The 18,076-nt window shown below is 36.2% G+C and overlaps 1 protein-coding gene and 1 pseudogene across 8 annotated transcripts; both read right to left on the bottom strand.

Annotated features, from left to right (window-relative positions):
- LOC109236156 lies at nucleotides 2,818-7,484 on the bottom strand (annotated as a pseudogene).
- LOC109235222 (probable protein phosphatase 2C 15) lies at nucleotides 8,000-13,067 on the bottom strand. 8 transcript variants are annotated; one of them, XM_019401255.1, is made up of 10 exons: nucleotides 13,049-13,067; nucleotides 12,546-12,617; nucleotides 11,689-12,317; nucleotides 11,133-11,304; nucleotides 10,877-11,030; nucleotides 10,728-10,791; nucleotides 10,528-10,635; nucleotides 10,297-10,422; nucleotides 9,715-9,947; nucleotides 8,000-8,518 (listed from the first exon to the last, which is right to left on the bottom strand). In XM_019401255.1, the coding sequence occupies exons 3-10, from the start codon at nucleotides 11,899-11,901 to the stop codon at nucleotides 8,299-8,301; spliced, it is 1,290 nt and encodes a 429-aa protein (XP_019256800.1). In that variant the 5' UTR covers nucleotides 11,902-12,317; nucleotides 12,546-12,617; nucleotides 13,049-13,067; the 3' UTR covers nucleotides 8,000-8,298. The 8 variants fall into 8 exon arrangements, with proteins under 8 accessions (XP_019256800.1, XP_019256797.1, XP_019256796.1 ...); XM_019401252.1 differs by having other exon boundaries at nucleotides 11,689-12,438; nucleotides 13,049-13,066; XM_019401251.1 differs by lacking the exon at nucleotides 13,049-13,067 and adding an exon at nucleotides 12,893-12,967 and having other exon boundaries at nucleotides 11,689-12,438.

The raw sequence follows: 18,076 nt of genomic DNA, 5'->3' as shown, positions 1-18,076 counted from the left end.
CACGGGTTTGAGGGTGGAAATAGCCTCTTGCAGAAATGCAAAGTAAGGCTGCACGATAGACCCTTGTGGTCCGGCTTTCCCGGGACCCGGCGCATAGTGGGAGCTTAGTGCACCGGGCTGCCCTTTTACTCATTTGATTGTTTTGGGCCATCATCATATCACCAGGAAAGAGGCAAAAACATGACTTTGCCTAAAGAAATGCATTGACGTACAAATGGCAGATGTATAGAGCCTTTCAACGAGGTAGCAGCTAGCGCTCTCTCAAAGTAGAGTCTAACCTTCCAATGAACCATGTATAGCATGAGCTTAGTGCATCGGGCTACCCTATATGTCTTGATCTCTCTCACGCTTTATCATTCTTGACATACAATGCAATAACATGCAGCAGCAAGAACTGAAGTCAGACTATATTAGCTGCAGTACCAACTGAGATCCCAAGCACATTTTCCTTCACTATCTGTAAGTACAAAATAAATCCTCTTTGTGTACATTTCATGTCTCTATCACAGTTCTTCATTTGATGGAACCTACTCAAATTATTGGCTGACATATAGTATGCTCTAATGCCAAAAAAAAAGGGCAGCCCGGTGCACTAAGTTGCTGTACGAGGAAGGGCCGGACCACAAGGGTCCATTGTATGCAGTCTTACCATGCATTTTTGCAAGAGGCTGTTTCCACGGCTCGAACCATGGTCACATGGCAGCAACTTTACCAGTTATGCCAAGGCTCCCCTTCCTGCTCCGATGCCAATGTTAGTAAATCACCTTAACTAAGAATCTAAGATATGAGTCAGATATGAGAAAGCACTATGAAACATTGTTGACATACTTGGTAATGATGCATGAGTTAGCTAAGTGAAAGGCTTTTTATCTTTATTTCCTTCCCACAGAAATTTTCTTCTAATTCTGTCTAAGGTCTTAGTCACCTTAGCTGGAATAGGAAATGCAGACATCACATAAGTAGGCATTAGGCAAAGAATGCAAACACTGTTTATTAATACTACTCTGCCACCCAAATATAAATATCTAATAGTTCTCCACTTTCTCTGTTATTTCTTGCAGATATAAGTACTCCATGCATCCCAATCTCTTTCTTAAACCCAATACCAGTCAAACAACATCACATAAATTGGAATGGAGAGAGTACTAAATAAGTAAATATTAAAAGGTGTCATTCTTTTTGGAATAAACTAAAAACGAAAGTGTCTCATAAAACGGGACAGAGGGAGTAATAAATTGAACAGTCGAAGAAAAATAGGGGCAACAGTACCAGCCTTTGCTAAAAGTTCACAACAATATAAGACTAAGCAAATAACAACTGACAGATCAACAAAGAAAGACTAGGTCAATTCTACTATTGATGAATCTACCTCTGATCTTGAGGGAGAATATAGGTAAGGCTTGGGAGGAATCTGCAAAAGCTCTAGGTTCCCTTCTAACATTTCCACAACCTTAGTCATAGATGGTCGGCTTGAGCAGAGGCGGAGTCAGTATTTGAAGCTTGTGGGTTCAGTATTGTAATCCTTTTAAGTTACTGAGTTCCTAATTAATAATTTGTATATATTGAATGATTTTTTTAAGACAAATATAGAGTATGAACAAAAACTACTGGGTTCGGCCAAACCCACATTCCACACTCTGGCTCCGCCCCTGGGCTTGAGGGATCAGTTTGTATGCACCATAAACTTGCTGTCACCATCTTTCTTCTTTGATTCAAACTGTCTTTTTCTTTCTCCCTTTGGTCATATCATTTGCAGTTAAAATCATATCTATTCGGTCATTGAAAATTTATGTGCAAATAAAAGACGTGTACTTTTTTTCCTTCCTGTTTCTGTTAGCGAGAGTAGTGTTGCATTTGAAGAAATTGGAGGTATTGAGGAAGCAAACAAAAGAGGAAGAATTGAGGAATGCAAACAAAATAAGAAGACATATGGAATCATCCCATGCTCAAACAAAAATTTTCCTACCTCAAGAAAAGGAAGACTAGATATTAACTTAATTGTTCACTGGGATTATTTTATGTGGTCATTATTTTCCAGTCAATCTTATGCTGCATATTTTATGTCAAGGTTGTTAATGGATTTAGGTATTTCTCAGAAACACATTCAAAACACTGTGAAGAAATTTTCCAGGTGAGGTACTTTCCTGAATACAACAACAACAAACCCAGTATAATCCCACAAGTGGGATTTGGGGAGGGTAGTATGTACGCAGATCTTACCCCTACCTTGAGGGTAGAGAGGTGGTTTCCAATAGACCCCCGGAATGTGAAAATTCTTGTAGCAACAGCTGAAATTCAACTTGTGAAGATATATTTCCTAAAATCATTTGATCATTTCAATTTTCATGCAATAAATTTACATCCCTGACAACTAATGATAATTGCAATACAATCTTAAATCTTCTACATTAAATATGTTCTTCCCTCTGAAGTTTTAGACAGATTATTACTACTACATTGGTTGAACCAAATCTTTCTTCTCTTTACTAGTTTAGTGTCAGCATATACTTTTCCTGGTAAAAAAATGGCTTTATGTTTGATCTATTCCACCAAAATACTTATGCAAATTGTTAGTAGCTATAGAATGCCATTAAATTCATGTAGGATCATTAAAGGACAATCTGCTTAGATCCTATCAGTCATTGTGGCGAAGCTAACAATTTCTCCAAGGGTGTTCAAGTTTTAAAAAAGTGAAAATTTTCCAATAAAGGGTGTTCAATATGTGCTATATACCTCTAATACGTAATATTGTACCTATATACATAGTGTAATTTTTCGACGAAGGGTGGTCACTTTTGACCATGTGGCTTTGCCCATGCTACCAGCACTTCTAAAATTCCCTCATTACGCAAATCGCTGATCTTTTTTAGTGATAAATCACTAAGAAAAACATGAAAATTACAGCTTCCCACACTCAAGGACATCTAAACACATTGGATACCAGCTTTTGCTAAAATTCCATAACAAAATGGACTACATGGATAATAACTGACATATCGACAAATAAACACTAGGCCAGTTCTACTACTGATGAATCTACCTCTGATCTTGAGGGAGAATATAGGTAAGGCTTGGGAGGAATCTGCAAAAGCTCTAGGTTCCCTTCTAACATTTCTACAACCTTAGTCATAGATGGTCGATTCGAGGGATCAGTCTGTATGCACCATAAACTCACCATCACCATCTTTCTTGCACATTCTTTCTCCTCTTCATTCATTATCCCAATTAACTGAAGCTCTTCGTCTAGTTCAATTCGTTGATAGAGCCAGTGTGGAAAGTAGATTTCACTTGTGCGATCTACTCCAGCATCAACATTTTTTCTTCCTCCAACCATCTCTAGGACCATCATTCCGTAGCTATAGACGTCTGACTTGTGAGATACACCTCCCAAGTTTCTGCAAACTATTTCTGGAGCGATATAACCGATAGTCCCTCGTGCACCTAACATTGACACAATGCTTTCCTTTTTCATGCACAGTTTGGCAAGACCAAAATCAGAGATCTTAGGACAAAAGTCTTCATCAAGCAGGATATTATGAGGCTTTATATCAAAATGCAAAATCCGAGTGGTACAACCGCGATGCAAATACTCCAATCCTCGAGCAATGCCTAGTGCAATTTGGTACAATATTGGCCAGCCCAATTGGCGAACTCTGTCGGATCTTTCCTCATAGATAAACTTTTCAAGAGATCCATTTGACATGAATTCATAAATGAGTGCTCTTTTGCGACCCTCAAAACAAAATCCCACAAGGTTCACGATGTTAACGTGTGATGTCCTGCTAATACTTGCCACCTCGTTAATGAATTCTTCACCACTTCCTTTTAGTATATTTAGGACCTTCACAGCCACATGACTTCCATTATGCAGACTCCCTTTGTATACAGAATCAAATCCACCTTGACCTAGTTTGTTTTTGAAGCCACTTGTGATACTTTTGACCTCTGAATAGCTGTATCTCTTTGGAGTATATGACCCATAGTTACTTAAAAATGCTTCAATATTTTTGTGATCCTCAGCATTAGATTCCCAAAACCTGATGTACTTGTACCACGCAATCTTTTTTCTGAAACAGAAGAGCAAAATAAAGATTCCAGTGGAAGAGAAAACTGCAACTGTGGATTAAAAAAATGATGTCACGCACAGGGAAGAGTCTGTTTTTTCAGACAATGCTGCTTGTACAATTTCACAAAAGAGAAACTTGGGAAGAGCAAAGGGGGAAAAGAATCTAACAAAATTTCAGGGAAGTCACAGATTTCAGAGTATAAGAAAGAAGGTGTAGTTGCCTGTGGCTATGACGATCCAGGTTGTTCGAAGATGGCGCTTTTTCAATGTTCCTGCAACACTAACAGGAATAAATAAATGAATCATAGATGAAGGAATCAGGTATTTTACTTCATTGATGCCTTTTAGCTTATTTGTCTAGATCTCTCAAAGTTGTCCATCCTCATAACACAGATTCAGAGATTGCTCTTGCGCGTAAATATATAGTTTGTCTTAGTTACCTTTGCCTTCAACTATAAAGTACAATTTTTTTTTTTTTGGAGTATTAAATCTCAGTGAAGAAATTTGTCTTGAATACCTTTGCCATCACCAGCAGAACAAAGAAATTTGTCTTTACTGTCAATTTGACACTGTCCTCCACTTGAATAACACTGGTTACACTTATTAGACACAGTCCATCCTAGTGAAACATCAGCAGCTAACAGATCAAACAGGTCACTATTGTTCGATTTTGATTCAAAACCTGACGCCATAGGAAATTGAATCATTGAACAGCTAGTAGGAAGAGAAATTCCTGTAAAAGAAAAAATAGATGAGTGGTTATAGTATAATGTGAAACTTTTGCAGCCATTGTAGCTTTGAAAACCGCGGTAAGAGAAAACTTCTTGATATCTCCTCTTGCTACTAGCATTGCATCTGATCAAAGTGAGGAAGGGGTAGACTCTATATGTGATTATAGGAGATATTGGGAGAGAGAGACTTCTATCGAAAGACTGACAACTCTTTGTTTTCAAGAAATTTTCAAGAATAGGGTCCTTAATAGTGATAAAAACATTCTGCTTTGAAAGAACTTGATACTTCACCCCTTCCAAGTCAATCATGGGATGTGGAGTAGCATCACAATCCACCTTGCACAACCCGCAACCAGGTTGAGTGGGTTTGAAGAAAGGAAAGCTCAGAATTTCCGAACTTCCACATTGGAATTCCTCTGGACAGCTTGAATAGGGCGTTTTCTGTCCTTGAACCGAATCAAAGCACCCCAGAAGAAACAAAAGGAACAAAGAAACTAATAACATGGTGAATCCTTTTGTTTAAAAGAAAAAACATCAACAGCAGCAACAGATATAATATATACAGCATATATATAACTGCGTTTATCTGCAATACTATAGTAAAATCTTCAATCTCCTGTCAAATTAGTACTAATGCATGCAAACGTCTAAAGATGGTACTGTAAAGACTTGGACTTTGAAATTGTCCAGTGACCAGCAACTAAGGACTTCACTCCTGTGGAAAAAGTCTCTGCTTTAAAATATAACATACATCCAAAACAAGGGATATCAAAAGTCTTTGCCTTAAATTTAGTAGTATAATATATTTCCAAAATATTTCAGTGTTTACCGGTCATTCTGTTGCGTTCATTGGTCCTTTAATTTTTGCATATGTTTGACTTCGAGGTTAGTGGATTTTGGAAATTTCTAAGAAAGCAAGACTAAAAGAAGAAACGCAGTCAAAACTCTGTGAGAGAATTTTCCAAGTTAGGAATTTCTCTGTATGTTAGAAGTAGAATTCATCATAGCAATAGCTGATATTCAACCTTTAAAGATATTTTCCTTGATCCAAAATGGTTATCATATTTCCCTTTCTGGTAATCTTTTCTGTCTGATATGACATAGTTACCAACTTGTAATATAATTATTTAATAGTAGCTCTGAAAATGCAAAGAATCGCACAAATTGGGACGACTGGAGTACTTGATTCAATTGAATACACTACAAAACCGAAAAATGGCAACCAGCTACCTCCTATCCTAAATCACCTACGCATGTTTCAGTATGCAAGATAATTAGTGTGATCATATAATTTTACAAGCAGTAATATTACTTAATGAAAAAAACTTTGGACAAGTAGATTCCGTTCTGCGGCCTGAACTAAGATTAGAAATACTGACACAGAAAGAGGCAAATAAAGTTTAAATAACCAAAGTCATATTGACTCCTACTGCAGATGAGGCAAGCTAGCTGAAGGTTTGTCAATTTTTGGTCCAGCTCTCTAGACTATCTCATACTATCAAGTCCCATAAGTTAGAACATTTTCTGTGTTATTTCTACTATTTAAAAACAGGGAATAATGTTATCTACTTATGACATATTATGGATATGTGATATGGAATTAGAAAGTGCGTCAAGAAATGTTAGCTTAATTTGAGAATGGAGTATATTATATGGAAATGTCTTACCTTTCTGACAATAAAATCTGTTGGTTTTAGCAGCCTGGCATTGACCTCCACCATAGTGGCATCGGTTACAGTCCTCAGAGAGTTTCCATTCTACATGAATTTAGGGACCTAACAAGTCAAACAAATCACCATCTCTTGATACTGAGTGAAATGGCAATCTGATAAGTGAACAGTTGGTAGGAAGATTGTCTGCTGGAATGTCTTTAACATTATCATCTCCGGGAAGCTTGTAGTATATGCTAAAGCCTTTACAGCCATTGTACATTTTATAACCAGCAAAAATGATCGTTCTTCTTCTGGGTAATGTTCGGGGTATTATTATTGGTGCTGTTGCATTTGAAGAAGTAGTAAAGATTAAGCATAGTGAAAGAAACAGAAGGAGAGATTGGAAGGGAGAAATCTTTGTTAAAAGCCTGGCACTTGTGTTGCCTCAATATCGTTTGAAACTTCGCGTCCCCAAGCCAAACTGATGAATATTGCTTCTGTAAAGCATCGTACCAATCATCTCGGGGAAGCAGTCGGATTCTTGGATAAAGTTTAGCATCACAACCAGATATAGGGATTATTCCACAATCAGGTTGTGTGGAAAGAGAGAAAGGAAAGCTCAGGTCAGTAAGATTTCCACATGAAAATGACTTTGGACAAGTTGAATCATTTCTGCCTTTTGCCTGGACTAAGATGAGAAGAAGAGATAGAAGGAGGCTTACAAATGAAGTGATAGCCATATAGAATCTTCCTACTGATCAAACAAACAATTTCCTATCTCAAGAAGAGGAAGACTAGATATGAACTCAGTTGTTAATTACACTTGTGTTTAAAAGTACAGTGTCTTTGGAAAAATTGGCAGAAACGTATATTATGTGCTGTTAGGGAATTTTCAAAGCACTTACTTTTCAATGGAAAGACTTGGAAGTTTTCCATCAATAATTAGACTTCATTGTGAAGCCTAGTGAAGAGACTGACTTGATATTTCTGGGATGACTTCATTTTAAGATATTTCTTCGTCGCAAACAAGACAAGTTAACAGGGATGAAGGAGTTGATATCAACTTAATTGTTCAGTGGAATTCTCTTTTGTGATTTGTATTTTCCAGTCAATTTACGCCGCTTATTCGGGGTCAAGGTTGTTAGTAGATATGGAAATGTTCTCACAAAGCTAGACTAATAAAGATACAAATTCAAAACACCGTGAAATGATGTTATTTCCCTTTCTGGTAGTAATTTCTTTGTCTGATATGACATATTACAACTTGTAGTATATTCATTGAGCTTGTAATATTGGATGAGCACCTCCCTCCCTCTCTCTCCATAAAGGGTAGCCTGGTGCACTAAGCTCCCGCTATGCGCGGGGTCAGGGGAATGGCCGGACCACAAGGGTCTATAGTACGCAGCTTTACCCTGCATTTCTGCAAGAGGCTGTTTCCACGGCTTGAACCCGTGACCTCCTGGTCACATGGCAACAACTTCACCAGTTACGCCAAGGCTCCCCTTCTCTCTCTCTCTCTACATAAAAAGCAATAAATACAGAGGCAAGAATTGAACTCAAAAGACTAAAGTTGCTTCAGTACCAACTGAGATTCCAAGCACATTTTCCTCCACTATCTTTAAGTACAAAATAAGTAGTTCTTGTGCACATTTAATGTCTCTTAGAATCCCAGAACTACTAATGAAAGAGGGATCATACTTCTTCATTTAATAGAACCTATTTACATTATTGGCTGACATACAGTATGCTCTGATGCCAATGTTCAATAAATCATCTTAACTAAGATATGAAGCATAAATCAGAAAGAATTATAACAAAACTGTTGACACACTTGGCAATGATGCACGAGTTAAGCGACTTTAACACCACTTGGTCGTTTTCCTTCCATGGCGTCCTTCTTATCACGACAGTCAGCACATAGGAACGGACCTTGCCAAGGCTTTGAGCTCGTCGAGAAAATTGAGCCAGCATGTACTGATATGCCTTCGCTTGCAGCAAGATCAACCTGGCAAACAGCACAGATGAAGAAACCGGACATTGATGGACCATTTGAATCCTCACTCCCCAATCTGTAGTCCACATGATAATAAAATGATCAAAGTTTTTTCTTGGAAATATAAGTCATGGAAAAATGAGAACAAAAAGTCAAGAATACTGGATTCCAAGTCTAATAATTATAATAACCAGCCTTGTTCCATTCTTTTGACATTCTGGAATGTTAGCCTCGATTAGCAAAAGGTCGGAGTAACTCTGGGTTGTTTGGTTGGTGTAAAGATATGGCACTTGGGCTTAACTCAACCCCAAAAGCTAGCTCATGAGGGGAGGATGGCCCAAGTCCATATAAGGAGACCGTCCATTCCCCAACCAATGTGGGACTCTAACCCACTCTAAACCCCCTTGCACGCCCAGACTACCAACTGGAGTGTGGACAATATATCACAGGGGCCCAAACGGGAATGGACCTAGCTCTGATACCATGTAAAGATATGGCACTTGAGCCTAACTCAACCCCAAAAGCTAGCTCATGAGGGGAGGATTGTCCAAGTCCATATAAGGAGATCACCAGTCCATTCCCAACGAATGTGGGACTCTAACCCACTCCAACAGTTGGGAAACAAGTTATCCCAGGATAACTAATCCCGGAATTAGTTATACCGCGATTTAATCCCAACCAAACGTGAGATAAACTCATCTCAAATTTAATCCCGGGATTACTTATTCATCATCCCTCGTACCAAACGAGCCTTAGTTCACTCTTAATGCATTGATTCCCAGACAATTCTTGTTGTTAACTAAATCCATATATGATGATCTCTTTGTCAACTGACTCGTACCTTTACACATGCGACAAAGCTACACCTATGTTGCGCGAACTCTCCAAAATATTGCCGCACTCGTGTCGGATCCTCCAAAAATGCACTACTTTTGGAGGATCCGACATGCACTGAGAGACATTTTTGAGAGTCTGGACAACATAGGCTACAACAGGAAATACTGAATGATTTTGAAGAATCTAACCAGTATATGGTGAGATATCATTATATACCCACCAACCACAACAGTGTAGAATCTACTCAAGTCAAACTGTAATACCGAGCTACTTATACGATATCAGTGTGAAAAGGCTATATGTGAATAAGCATCTTGATATCTTATATCAACCAATCTTGTCTAATTACTCAATCCAACTTCAGCAGAAATAAAAAAAGCTTCGTGAAATATTAAACTATAACTTTAAAGTTATAAAGTTCAAGAGAATGCTAACCTTTCAGCAAGCATTGCTGATCCTTCTTCAAACAATTCCTCTACAATGCCTATAGCTGACAGCTTTTTCGATAGTTTAGCAGTAGATTTCTGTGACTTTCTCCTGAAGAAAAGAGATTGGAGTTTGTTATACTTCTTGGGCGGAGTTGCAGGTTGTACAGTGTTATCTGGAGGAATTATGTCAACTACTATGCACGTCGTGTCATCCTTCAGCCCACGCGTCCTCAAAGCTTCCTGAACAATCAACAAATTGGCCACAAATTTTACTATTTCTCAAACAAAAAGCTTAAATCTGTTAAATCTCTGTCTCCCTCTGTCCCAATTTATGTGTCTTACTTTCCATTCTAGTCCGTCTCAAAAATAATGTGATACTTCTTTATTTAGAGACAATTTAACTTTAAAATTCATACTTTACCCTTAATGAAATGATTTATAGCCACACAAATATCTATGGCTTGTTTTGGACCACAAGTTTCAAAAGTCTTTCTTTCTTTCTTAAACTCTGTGTCGAGTCAAACACTACCATATAAATTGGGACGGAGGGAGTATTATGGATGCAAGGAATTCGTGTGAACGCCACTACCTTCACAACTTGCCTAGCAGCAAGCTCAGCAGGCAAGCCGCGACAAGACTTTGCAGCCATGTCTGACGATAAGGCGTCCCAAATTCCATCAGATGCAATGATTAGCCTTCCACCTGCAGTTGATAGCTTCAAAATGTTGAAAAAGTTAAGGCCTATAACACCAGATATAGAACTGAAAAGAATACAGCAGAATTTGGTTACAAGAGTGTAAGAAAAGACGAGAGTTATTACTTTTACTTGTTTGACATATGGTATTGGAACAATGAATTCCCCTACATCCATATCTCCGATTGATCTTGAAAGACATAAACCTCCTGGCCAACAACGAAGAGGACCAACCTGCAGATATTAGCAAAAGCTTGTTTTACACCAGTAATATGATGCCAGAACGATTTTCCTATGCTCGATCAGACACAAATTTTACAACTCACCTCAGTACCAGCAAATATACTAAGTCTTCCTACTTCACCACCACTTGCTGTGACACGCTCCCTTCTGCGAATAATCAAGAGACGATGAACATTTTCATATCAACGGTTAACCAGAAAGGAAGATTTAAAAGATAGACATAGAGACTTACTCCTCCGCATTTTCTTCAAGCCTATGGTCTACAGTTAATTCTGAAACAGCACCACCCTGAGTATCCAAAATGCAACGCGAATCTCCAACACATGCAACTGTCACAGTCCATCCATCAACAATCACAAATGTAGCTGTGGTTCCGGAAGTTTGACCTGCAGTGACAAATGAAGGCATATCTATAGAATTAGTACTACTGAAGCATGAAATGAAAATAATAAGTGGAAAGAAGAGATGCAGAAACACAAATTTCATGCCTTTCCTCTGGAACTCCTTATCAGTTTTCACAAAGCCTGCAACTAGTGCACGAGGCAAAGCGTGTAACCACTCGTCCCTCCCTAGTCCACGAGGAATGGCACTCAAAACATGATTTAGTAACTGATCCTTGGAGAAAACTGCGGCTGCTGTCCCATTATGTCCGTCAAAGATCTGAAAAGAGAGGAAGTATAATCTGATGAACAATTTTATCTTTATAGAAAGAAGGAGAAATGGAGAAATGTATCGCGATGAAATGGACCTGAATAGAGCAAAATTGATACAAAAGATTCATATGTGGACTCCAGCTAATTTGGAGAAAGATGGGAAAAAAAGGGCAGCCGGTGCACTTAACTCCTGCTATGCGCGGGATCCCGGGGAGGACCAGACCACAAGGGTCTATTATACGCAGCCTTACCCTGCATTTCTGCAAGAGTCTGTTTCCACGGCTCGAACCCGTGACCTCCTGGTCACATGGCAGCAACTTTACCAGTTACGCCAAGGCTCCACTTCAAAGAGAAAGATGGAAATTGACTGAAAAAATGGAGAAATACATACCGCAAACACGGAGAAGGAGGATGAAGGATTGCCTTGAACTCTCTGGCAATCTGTTTTCATCAGAAAATAATCCTCACCTTTCTTGGACTGAGCTGCACATCCATATCTAACAGTTGGCTTCTCCATTTTTTCATTCCTCAGTTCTCTGCTAATCAGTGCTGCTAATGGCACAAGATCATGATTTAACCTATGCCTCTCTTCTCTTGACCCCATTTCTCCTCCTACCAATCAATCCAAGCTAAACCACACTAATTGCTCCACAACTTCGACGACTTATCCTTTTTTTACAGTCGAATATGGAGATCATGAACTTCTCGTGTTCTCCTTTTCAGACTATTCAACACCAGGGGCGGATCTAGTATGCAACATACGAGTTCATCCGAACCAATAGCTTTAGCTCAGACCCTATATATGTGTTAAAAATTTTTTACTAAAAAGGTACGAGTAAGAGATTTCGAACCCAGTAAATCAAATGGACTGTGGTAGAATCCCGAACTCGAACACAGAAAGTTCAAATCCTGAATCCACCTATGTTCAATCCAACAAACAATTACTCCCTGACAACCTCAATATTCCCAAATAAGAGCTCACATAAAGTTTCGAACTTGATCTCCAAATCCAATCACACACTACAAAACACCATAACTAACACATAAAACAACACGAAACTTCAAGAATCTCCTAACAATTTCACTCCCAAAGAAGAATTCTCATAAATTTTCGAACTTGATCTCCAAATCCAATCACACACTACAAAAAACACAAGAACAAACACATAAAGAACATGAATATTCAAGAATCTGCTAAAAACTCCATTCCATCACTTGACTTTTGCTAAAATAACCTAAGAATATTACCTCATTAAACAAGGCTTTTTACGTACTATGTTTCTCCCCACAAACAAAGCCAAAATGGAGATCTGATAGTGACTGCAGAGTCAAGAATTTAACTCCAAGTTAACAAATTTAATTAAAAATCTAATTAAATAAATGGGAACAAAATCAACACGGAAACAAAAACGCGGATTGCTGACAAGATATGAACTGTAATAAACCAATCATCAAAACCCATTACTTAAGATTTTTTTTTTCCCACTCAAAATAAATAAGCAAATAAACAAACATTCTTGAAAGAGAGAGAGACATAATAATATACACATAAATTCAACATAAAAAAATAAATGATATGAATTTTAGTATTTTACTTAAAGATATATAATAACAGGTCAGCAAGCAAGAAAACACCAGCCAACTTCATAATTAAAACAACAGAAATAAACATAGATATTGTTTTTATATAGTGTAATTGAAAAAAGAAGTTACATAAAAATGTAAATTAAAAATAAAAACAGAAAGCTGACCTGTTTGTTTGTTTGAAGGAAGATGATGGAAAGTGAAAGAGCTGACTTTGAACTACTTTTGTGCTTTCTGTTTTTACCGACTTTCTGGTACAGCTAAGCTTTATCTTTGTCCTTTTCTTTTTTTTAATTATCTTTTTTTCCTTTTAAATATTACTTATAGGGATTTGACAAAAAAAAAAAAAAAAAAAAAAAAAGATATTTCATCTTTTGTCCTTTTCTTTTTCTTTTTCTTTATTTAATGATAATGATCTTTTTTCTTTTTTTAACCATTTGAATGTTTCTTGTAAGGATTGGTGGAGAAAGATATTTCAATAGACATTTTCTTATTTTAAAAATTTCTTAAATTATTTTAAAATGTTATAAATGCTGAATTTTTCTTTTAAATGCTTTAGGATAGTCATTTTATCTTTTCTAAACAAGTTGACTCTTTACATTTTTAAAAAATTCTGGATCCAGCTCCAAGAATTCTTATAATTTATTTCACGAGTCGCTCTCATCAACATTGAATAGTTTACATCAGCAATATAAAAGATTACCGGCACCTGATGTTTACACCAAACCGCATTGCTACTAGTATCCTTTTGAGTAGAAATGGAATAAACTTATTTGGATAAAATTGATAGAATTGTTTTTCCTTAATTTTTGTTACTTTATAACTAATATCAATAAGAGCCATTTTTCCAAAATTCTTTCCAAAAATTTCAGATACAACAACACTAATATACCCAATATAATCCCACAAATGGGGTTTGAGAAGGGTAGTATGTATGCAGAATTTACCTTGTACAGGTAGAGAGACTGTTTCCGATAGGCCCTCGGCTCAAGGAGGAAAAAAACATAGCAGTTTAAAGAAAATAAGATAGCGAAAAAGACATGAGCAAAGAGGTGCTAACAACAGATAGCTAATAACAAAATGGAAGCACACAAAACATTAATCTTTAGGTACTAATAACTTAATTAGCAAGTCATTAATCTTTGTTGAATTGGATAATAAGTACTCCCTCTATTTCAGTTTATATGAACCAATTTTCTCTTTGGTCCGTTCCAAAAAGAATGACCTCTTTCTAAATTTGGTAACAATTTTGCTTAAACTTACAATTCTACCCTTAATGAAAAGCTTTTATAACCACACAAATACTCTGGGCCCCATTTTGACTTGTTAAGGACCACAAAATATTCCAAAATGTCTTCATTTTTTCTTAAACTCCGTACCCAGTCAAACAAGTTCACATAAATTGGAACGGAGGGAGTAAGAGGGTGTTTGGCTAAGCTTATAAGCTGGTCAAACTGGCTTATAAGCACTTTTTGGCTTATCTATGCGTTTGGTAAAATTAAAAGTGCTTATAAGTTAAGTGCTTATAAGCCAAAAGTAAGCCAAAAACCATAAGTTGGTCTCCCCCAACTTATTAAATTTCAGCTTATAAGCACTTTAGGTTTGACCAAAATATTTACTATTCTATCCCTAAAATACTTCTTTTTAAAATAAAACTCTTTGTATACCCAATTTTTTAGCTGCTTATTATTAATTTCAGCACTTTTATCCAAACACGTAACTGCTTATTTTTAAATCAGTTTCAACATTTAAAAATATTTTTCAACACCTATACATATCAGTTACTCTAAATCAGCTAAGCCAGCGGGCTCTAAGTATTAAAGTCATGTTTTTTTCTTAGAAGATGCAAAAGATCAAACATTAATGTCATAGGATACTAGCTAGACTATAAGGCATGTGATATCAAACATCAGACACGAACGTAAGGACTTGACACCTTTTGCCATGTGCTTCCCTTAGTAGTTAGTACGATCCAATTTTTTCTTCTTTTTTTTTTTTTTTTTTAATTTTGAAAAAGCAATAAGTAGAGAAGAACAATTGAAAAATTGATATTTTTATTGGTGTGCTTAGTATTATTTTTTTCTAAATGTTTTATGAAAAAGTACTTCTTTTATAAATATATTTGCATGTGTTTGCTTGATGTGTGAAATTATTTTTGAAATAAAAATATTTATTAGTGATTGGTTATAGTGATATGAAACTGAATCGTGCGTCGATGATTTTTTAAATATTAAATATTAGTAATAATTATGTCTACTATCTTGTTGGAATTATGAAATTAAAAGTTAAGATAAAAAATTAACATCCAGCCGAAAGTGAACCAAATATTTCCCTCTTTTAGTAAAAACAATTTCCTTGGAAAATATCTCGCTACCAAATGCCCAAAAAATTACTGATATTTCAGAAAATTATTTTAAAAAAATTATAATTATGTATTACTACTCGGTAGACATGTTACATACAAAAAAAAAAAAAAAAAAAACCTTTAGCTCTTTCAGTAGTAAACAATAAAACATGACGCTTGTTCACTTATATTGAAACAAGTATTTACCTTTTTTTTTAAAAACAGTCTATCATAATATATTTTATAAATACTAATTTTACAATTTTCAAATTTTAATTTGAACTTGTTTATTTATTAGCTCATTTACTTTTTTGGGTTAGAACTTTACTGAAAAAAATGAGCAAAAAGAAAGTGATGGAAATTCCACAAAATTGTAATAATGGGTTGTAGTTTGTCTTAAGAAACTGATAGGATATTAAAAAGTGAATGCAATGGGACCAAGGGAATGTTAAAAGATTCTTAGTACTCCTTCGTTTTAATCAGTGGTTTCGGGTTCGAGTCATGGGTAAAGAATTGGCTTTGTTAGGGACCGATACCGTACACCGGATGAGAAACAGAAAGAAAAAATACAAAAATTCTAACTAATTGTTCTCTGGCCTTTCTTTTTTTTTTTTTTTGGGGGTGGGGGGTGGGGTGGGGTGGGGGAGGGGTTTCTTTTGACATCATTCATCATGTTAATGGTTATTACTCTTTAAGTAGGAATTGGTGAAAGGATTAGAGTATTCTTAGCATGTTAATCAGTTTTTGACGTTTTTTTTCAAGTTAAGCGGTGAAAATAAATTTGTCGATGCAAAAAATGCTAAGAAAATAACAAATAATAGTTATCTAACTTTTATCAGAGTTTTTTTAATGTTTTGATTCTGAAATATGAGAAATATACTATGTTTTTTCAGTTTCATCTCAAAACATTTTTCATTTGGCCTAATCATACACTATTGTTTGAGTTATCTTCTTAATGATTTTCTAAATAATCTTTAGAAAAAAGAAATATTAGTGTCATGTCTGAGAATAAAAAAAGTTTCTTTAGGAAAACCATTACTTAAGTTAATGACTCAATTAAGTCTTGTTTTACAGTTAGCTTCCGATAAGTAATCTATATTTACTTAAAAAGAAGAAAGTCAGTCATGGAATTTTGCCATTTGTCAGGTGCATAGAATGCCATGTGGCATTTTTTAGGACAAATTAGTTAATTTAGGTTAAAGTAGTTTCTCTTTTTAAATTTTTAAGTTGAAAATACTTAATTAGCTATTTTATATTTTAAAGTAATAAGTAGTTTCTTACTATTTTAATTGGTAAAAGTGAATCCCACGCCATTTGTTAGTTTAGGTTAAATTACTAAACTGAATCTCACGCACGTGTATTTTATTNTTAAGCATGTGAGTTTCATTTTCTGAAAGAGTTGACAAATCTACAATGTAAATATTGTTAACTCTTTTTCCCTGCAAAACAATTTTGTCAGTGATGAGATTAATCACAAAGCACTTGGTGGAGGTAAAAGCTACAAGGTTACCTCTGTCACACAGTTGTGACACACTTATTAGGCTATATTTCAAACCATCTATCAGGTAGACATTCTCTATGGAATGAGAATCAGTCTTGCCTACCTTACCAACCCCAATGATCTCACCTTTCTTTCCATTACCAAAGGAGACATTACCTCCTTTTAAGTCCTCAAGTGAAAGGAACTGGTCCTTGTCCCCAGTCATGTGTTTTGAGCAGCCACTATCCATATACCATATTTGGCTCCTCCCTTTCACTTGAACCTACAAAATGAAATCAGGGGTTAGTCTTAGGAACCCAAACCAGTTTGGGTCCCTTTCTATAGGCAAAAGGATGGATTAAATTCCTTCTTGCCCATTCAGGCAATTTATTCTTTTCTTTAACAAAAGACTTGTTCCTTTGACTGGCCTTCTCTTTTTCATTGCATTCATATTTGTAATGGCCAGTCTTGCCACGGTGTGTGCAGATTTTATTTTCAGGAAGAGTGAGGTACTTGCTTTTTGGATCCCATTTAGGAGCTTGAGTTCCATAGCCAAGTCCTCTTTTGTTACTGCTATGATGCTCTTGCAACCAAGAGAGAGCATCAGATGCTTTGTTCCACTTGCAAGTTCTGTCTAGTTCATGTTTTACCTTTCCTAGATCTTCTTTTAAGATTTTGATGAATTCATCTTTCTTATATGATTCATCCTTCATTTTTCCTAAATTTTCTTCTAGAGTAAGATATGTGTGATCAGCTATCTTCTTTCCTGTTCCTAATTTCAGTTTCAGATTTTCAGATCTAAGTTCTAGGACACTGTTGTCAAGTTCAAGAACCTGGTTCTTCAACTCAGCTTTTTTGTTATCACTCTCATTTGCCCTAGGCTCTAGACTTTTACATTTAGCTTTTAAAATCACACATTCCCTAGACAGAACTTCTTTTTCATTATTAATTATCTCAGACTCATCAATGAAGTCTGTTAAGAGTTCAGCTAGCCTTTCTTTAGACAAGAATTTGATCTTGTCTTTGAGATGAAGAATACTTACCTCTTGTTCATCCTTTGATTCTCCAATGGCCATTAGAGCTTGATCCTCCTCAGCTTCATCTTCAGAGTCCTATCTGATGTTTCTCCCCAAGCAGCAACCATAGCCTTAGTTGAACCTTTATTTCTTTTTGGTTGAACCTGTTCCTTCTTCCTGTTTCTTCTTTCAGCTCTTTCTTTCTTCCACTCAATCTCCCATTGAGGACAGTTTTTGATCATGTGATCAGTCTTACCACACTTGTAGCAGCCTTCATTGATCTGTTTCTCTGGAGCTCTTGTTTTGTTGAAGTTTGTACTTCTTGAAGCACCCTTTCCTCTCATCAGATACTTCT

This window comes from Nicotiana attenuata, chromosome 12, assembly GCF_001879085.1.
Source record: "Nicotiana attenuata strain UT chromosome 12, NIATTr2, whole genome shotgun sequence".
Lineage (NCBI taxonomy): Eukaryota > Viridiplantae > Streptophyta > Magnoliopsida > Solanales > Solanaceae > Nicotiana > Nicotiana attenuata.
Note: the sequence above shows the minus strand (reverse complement) of the source record. Positions and strands in the feature narration are given on the sequence as shown.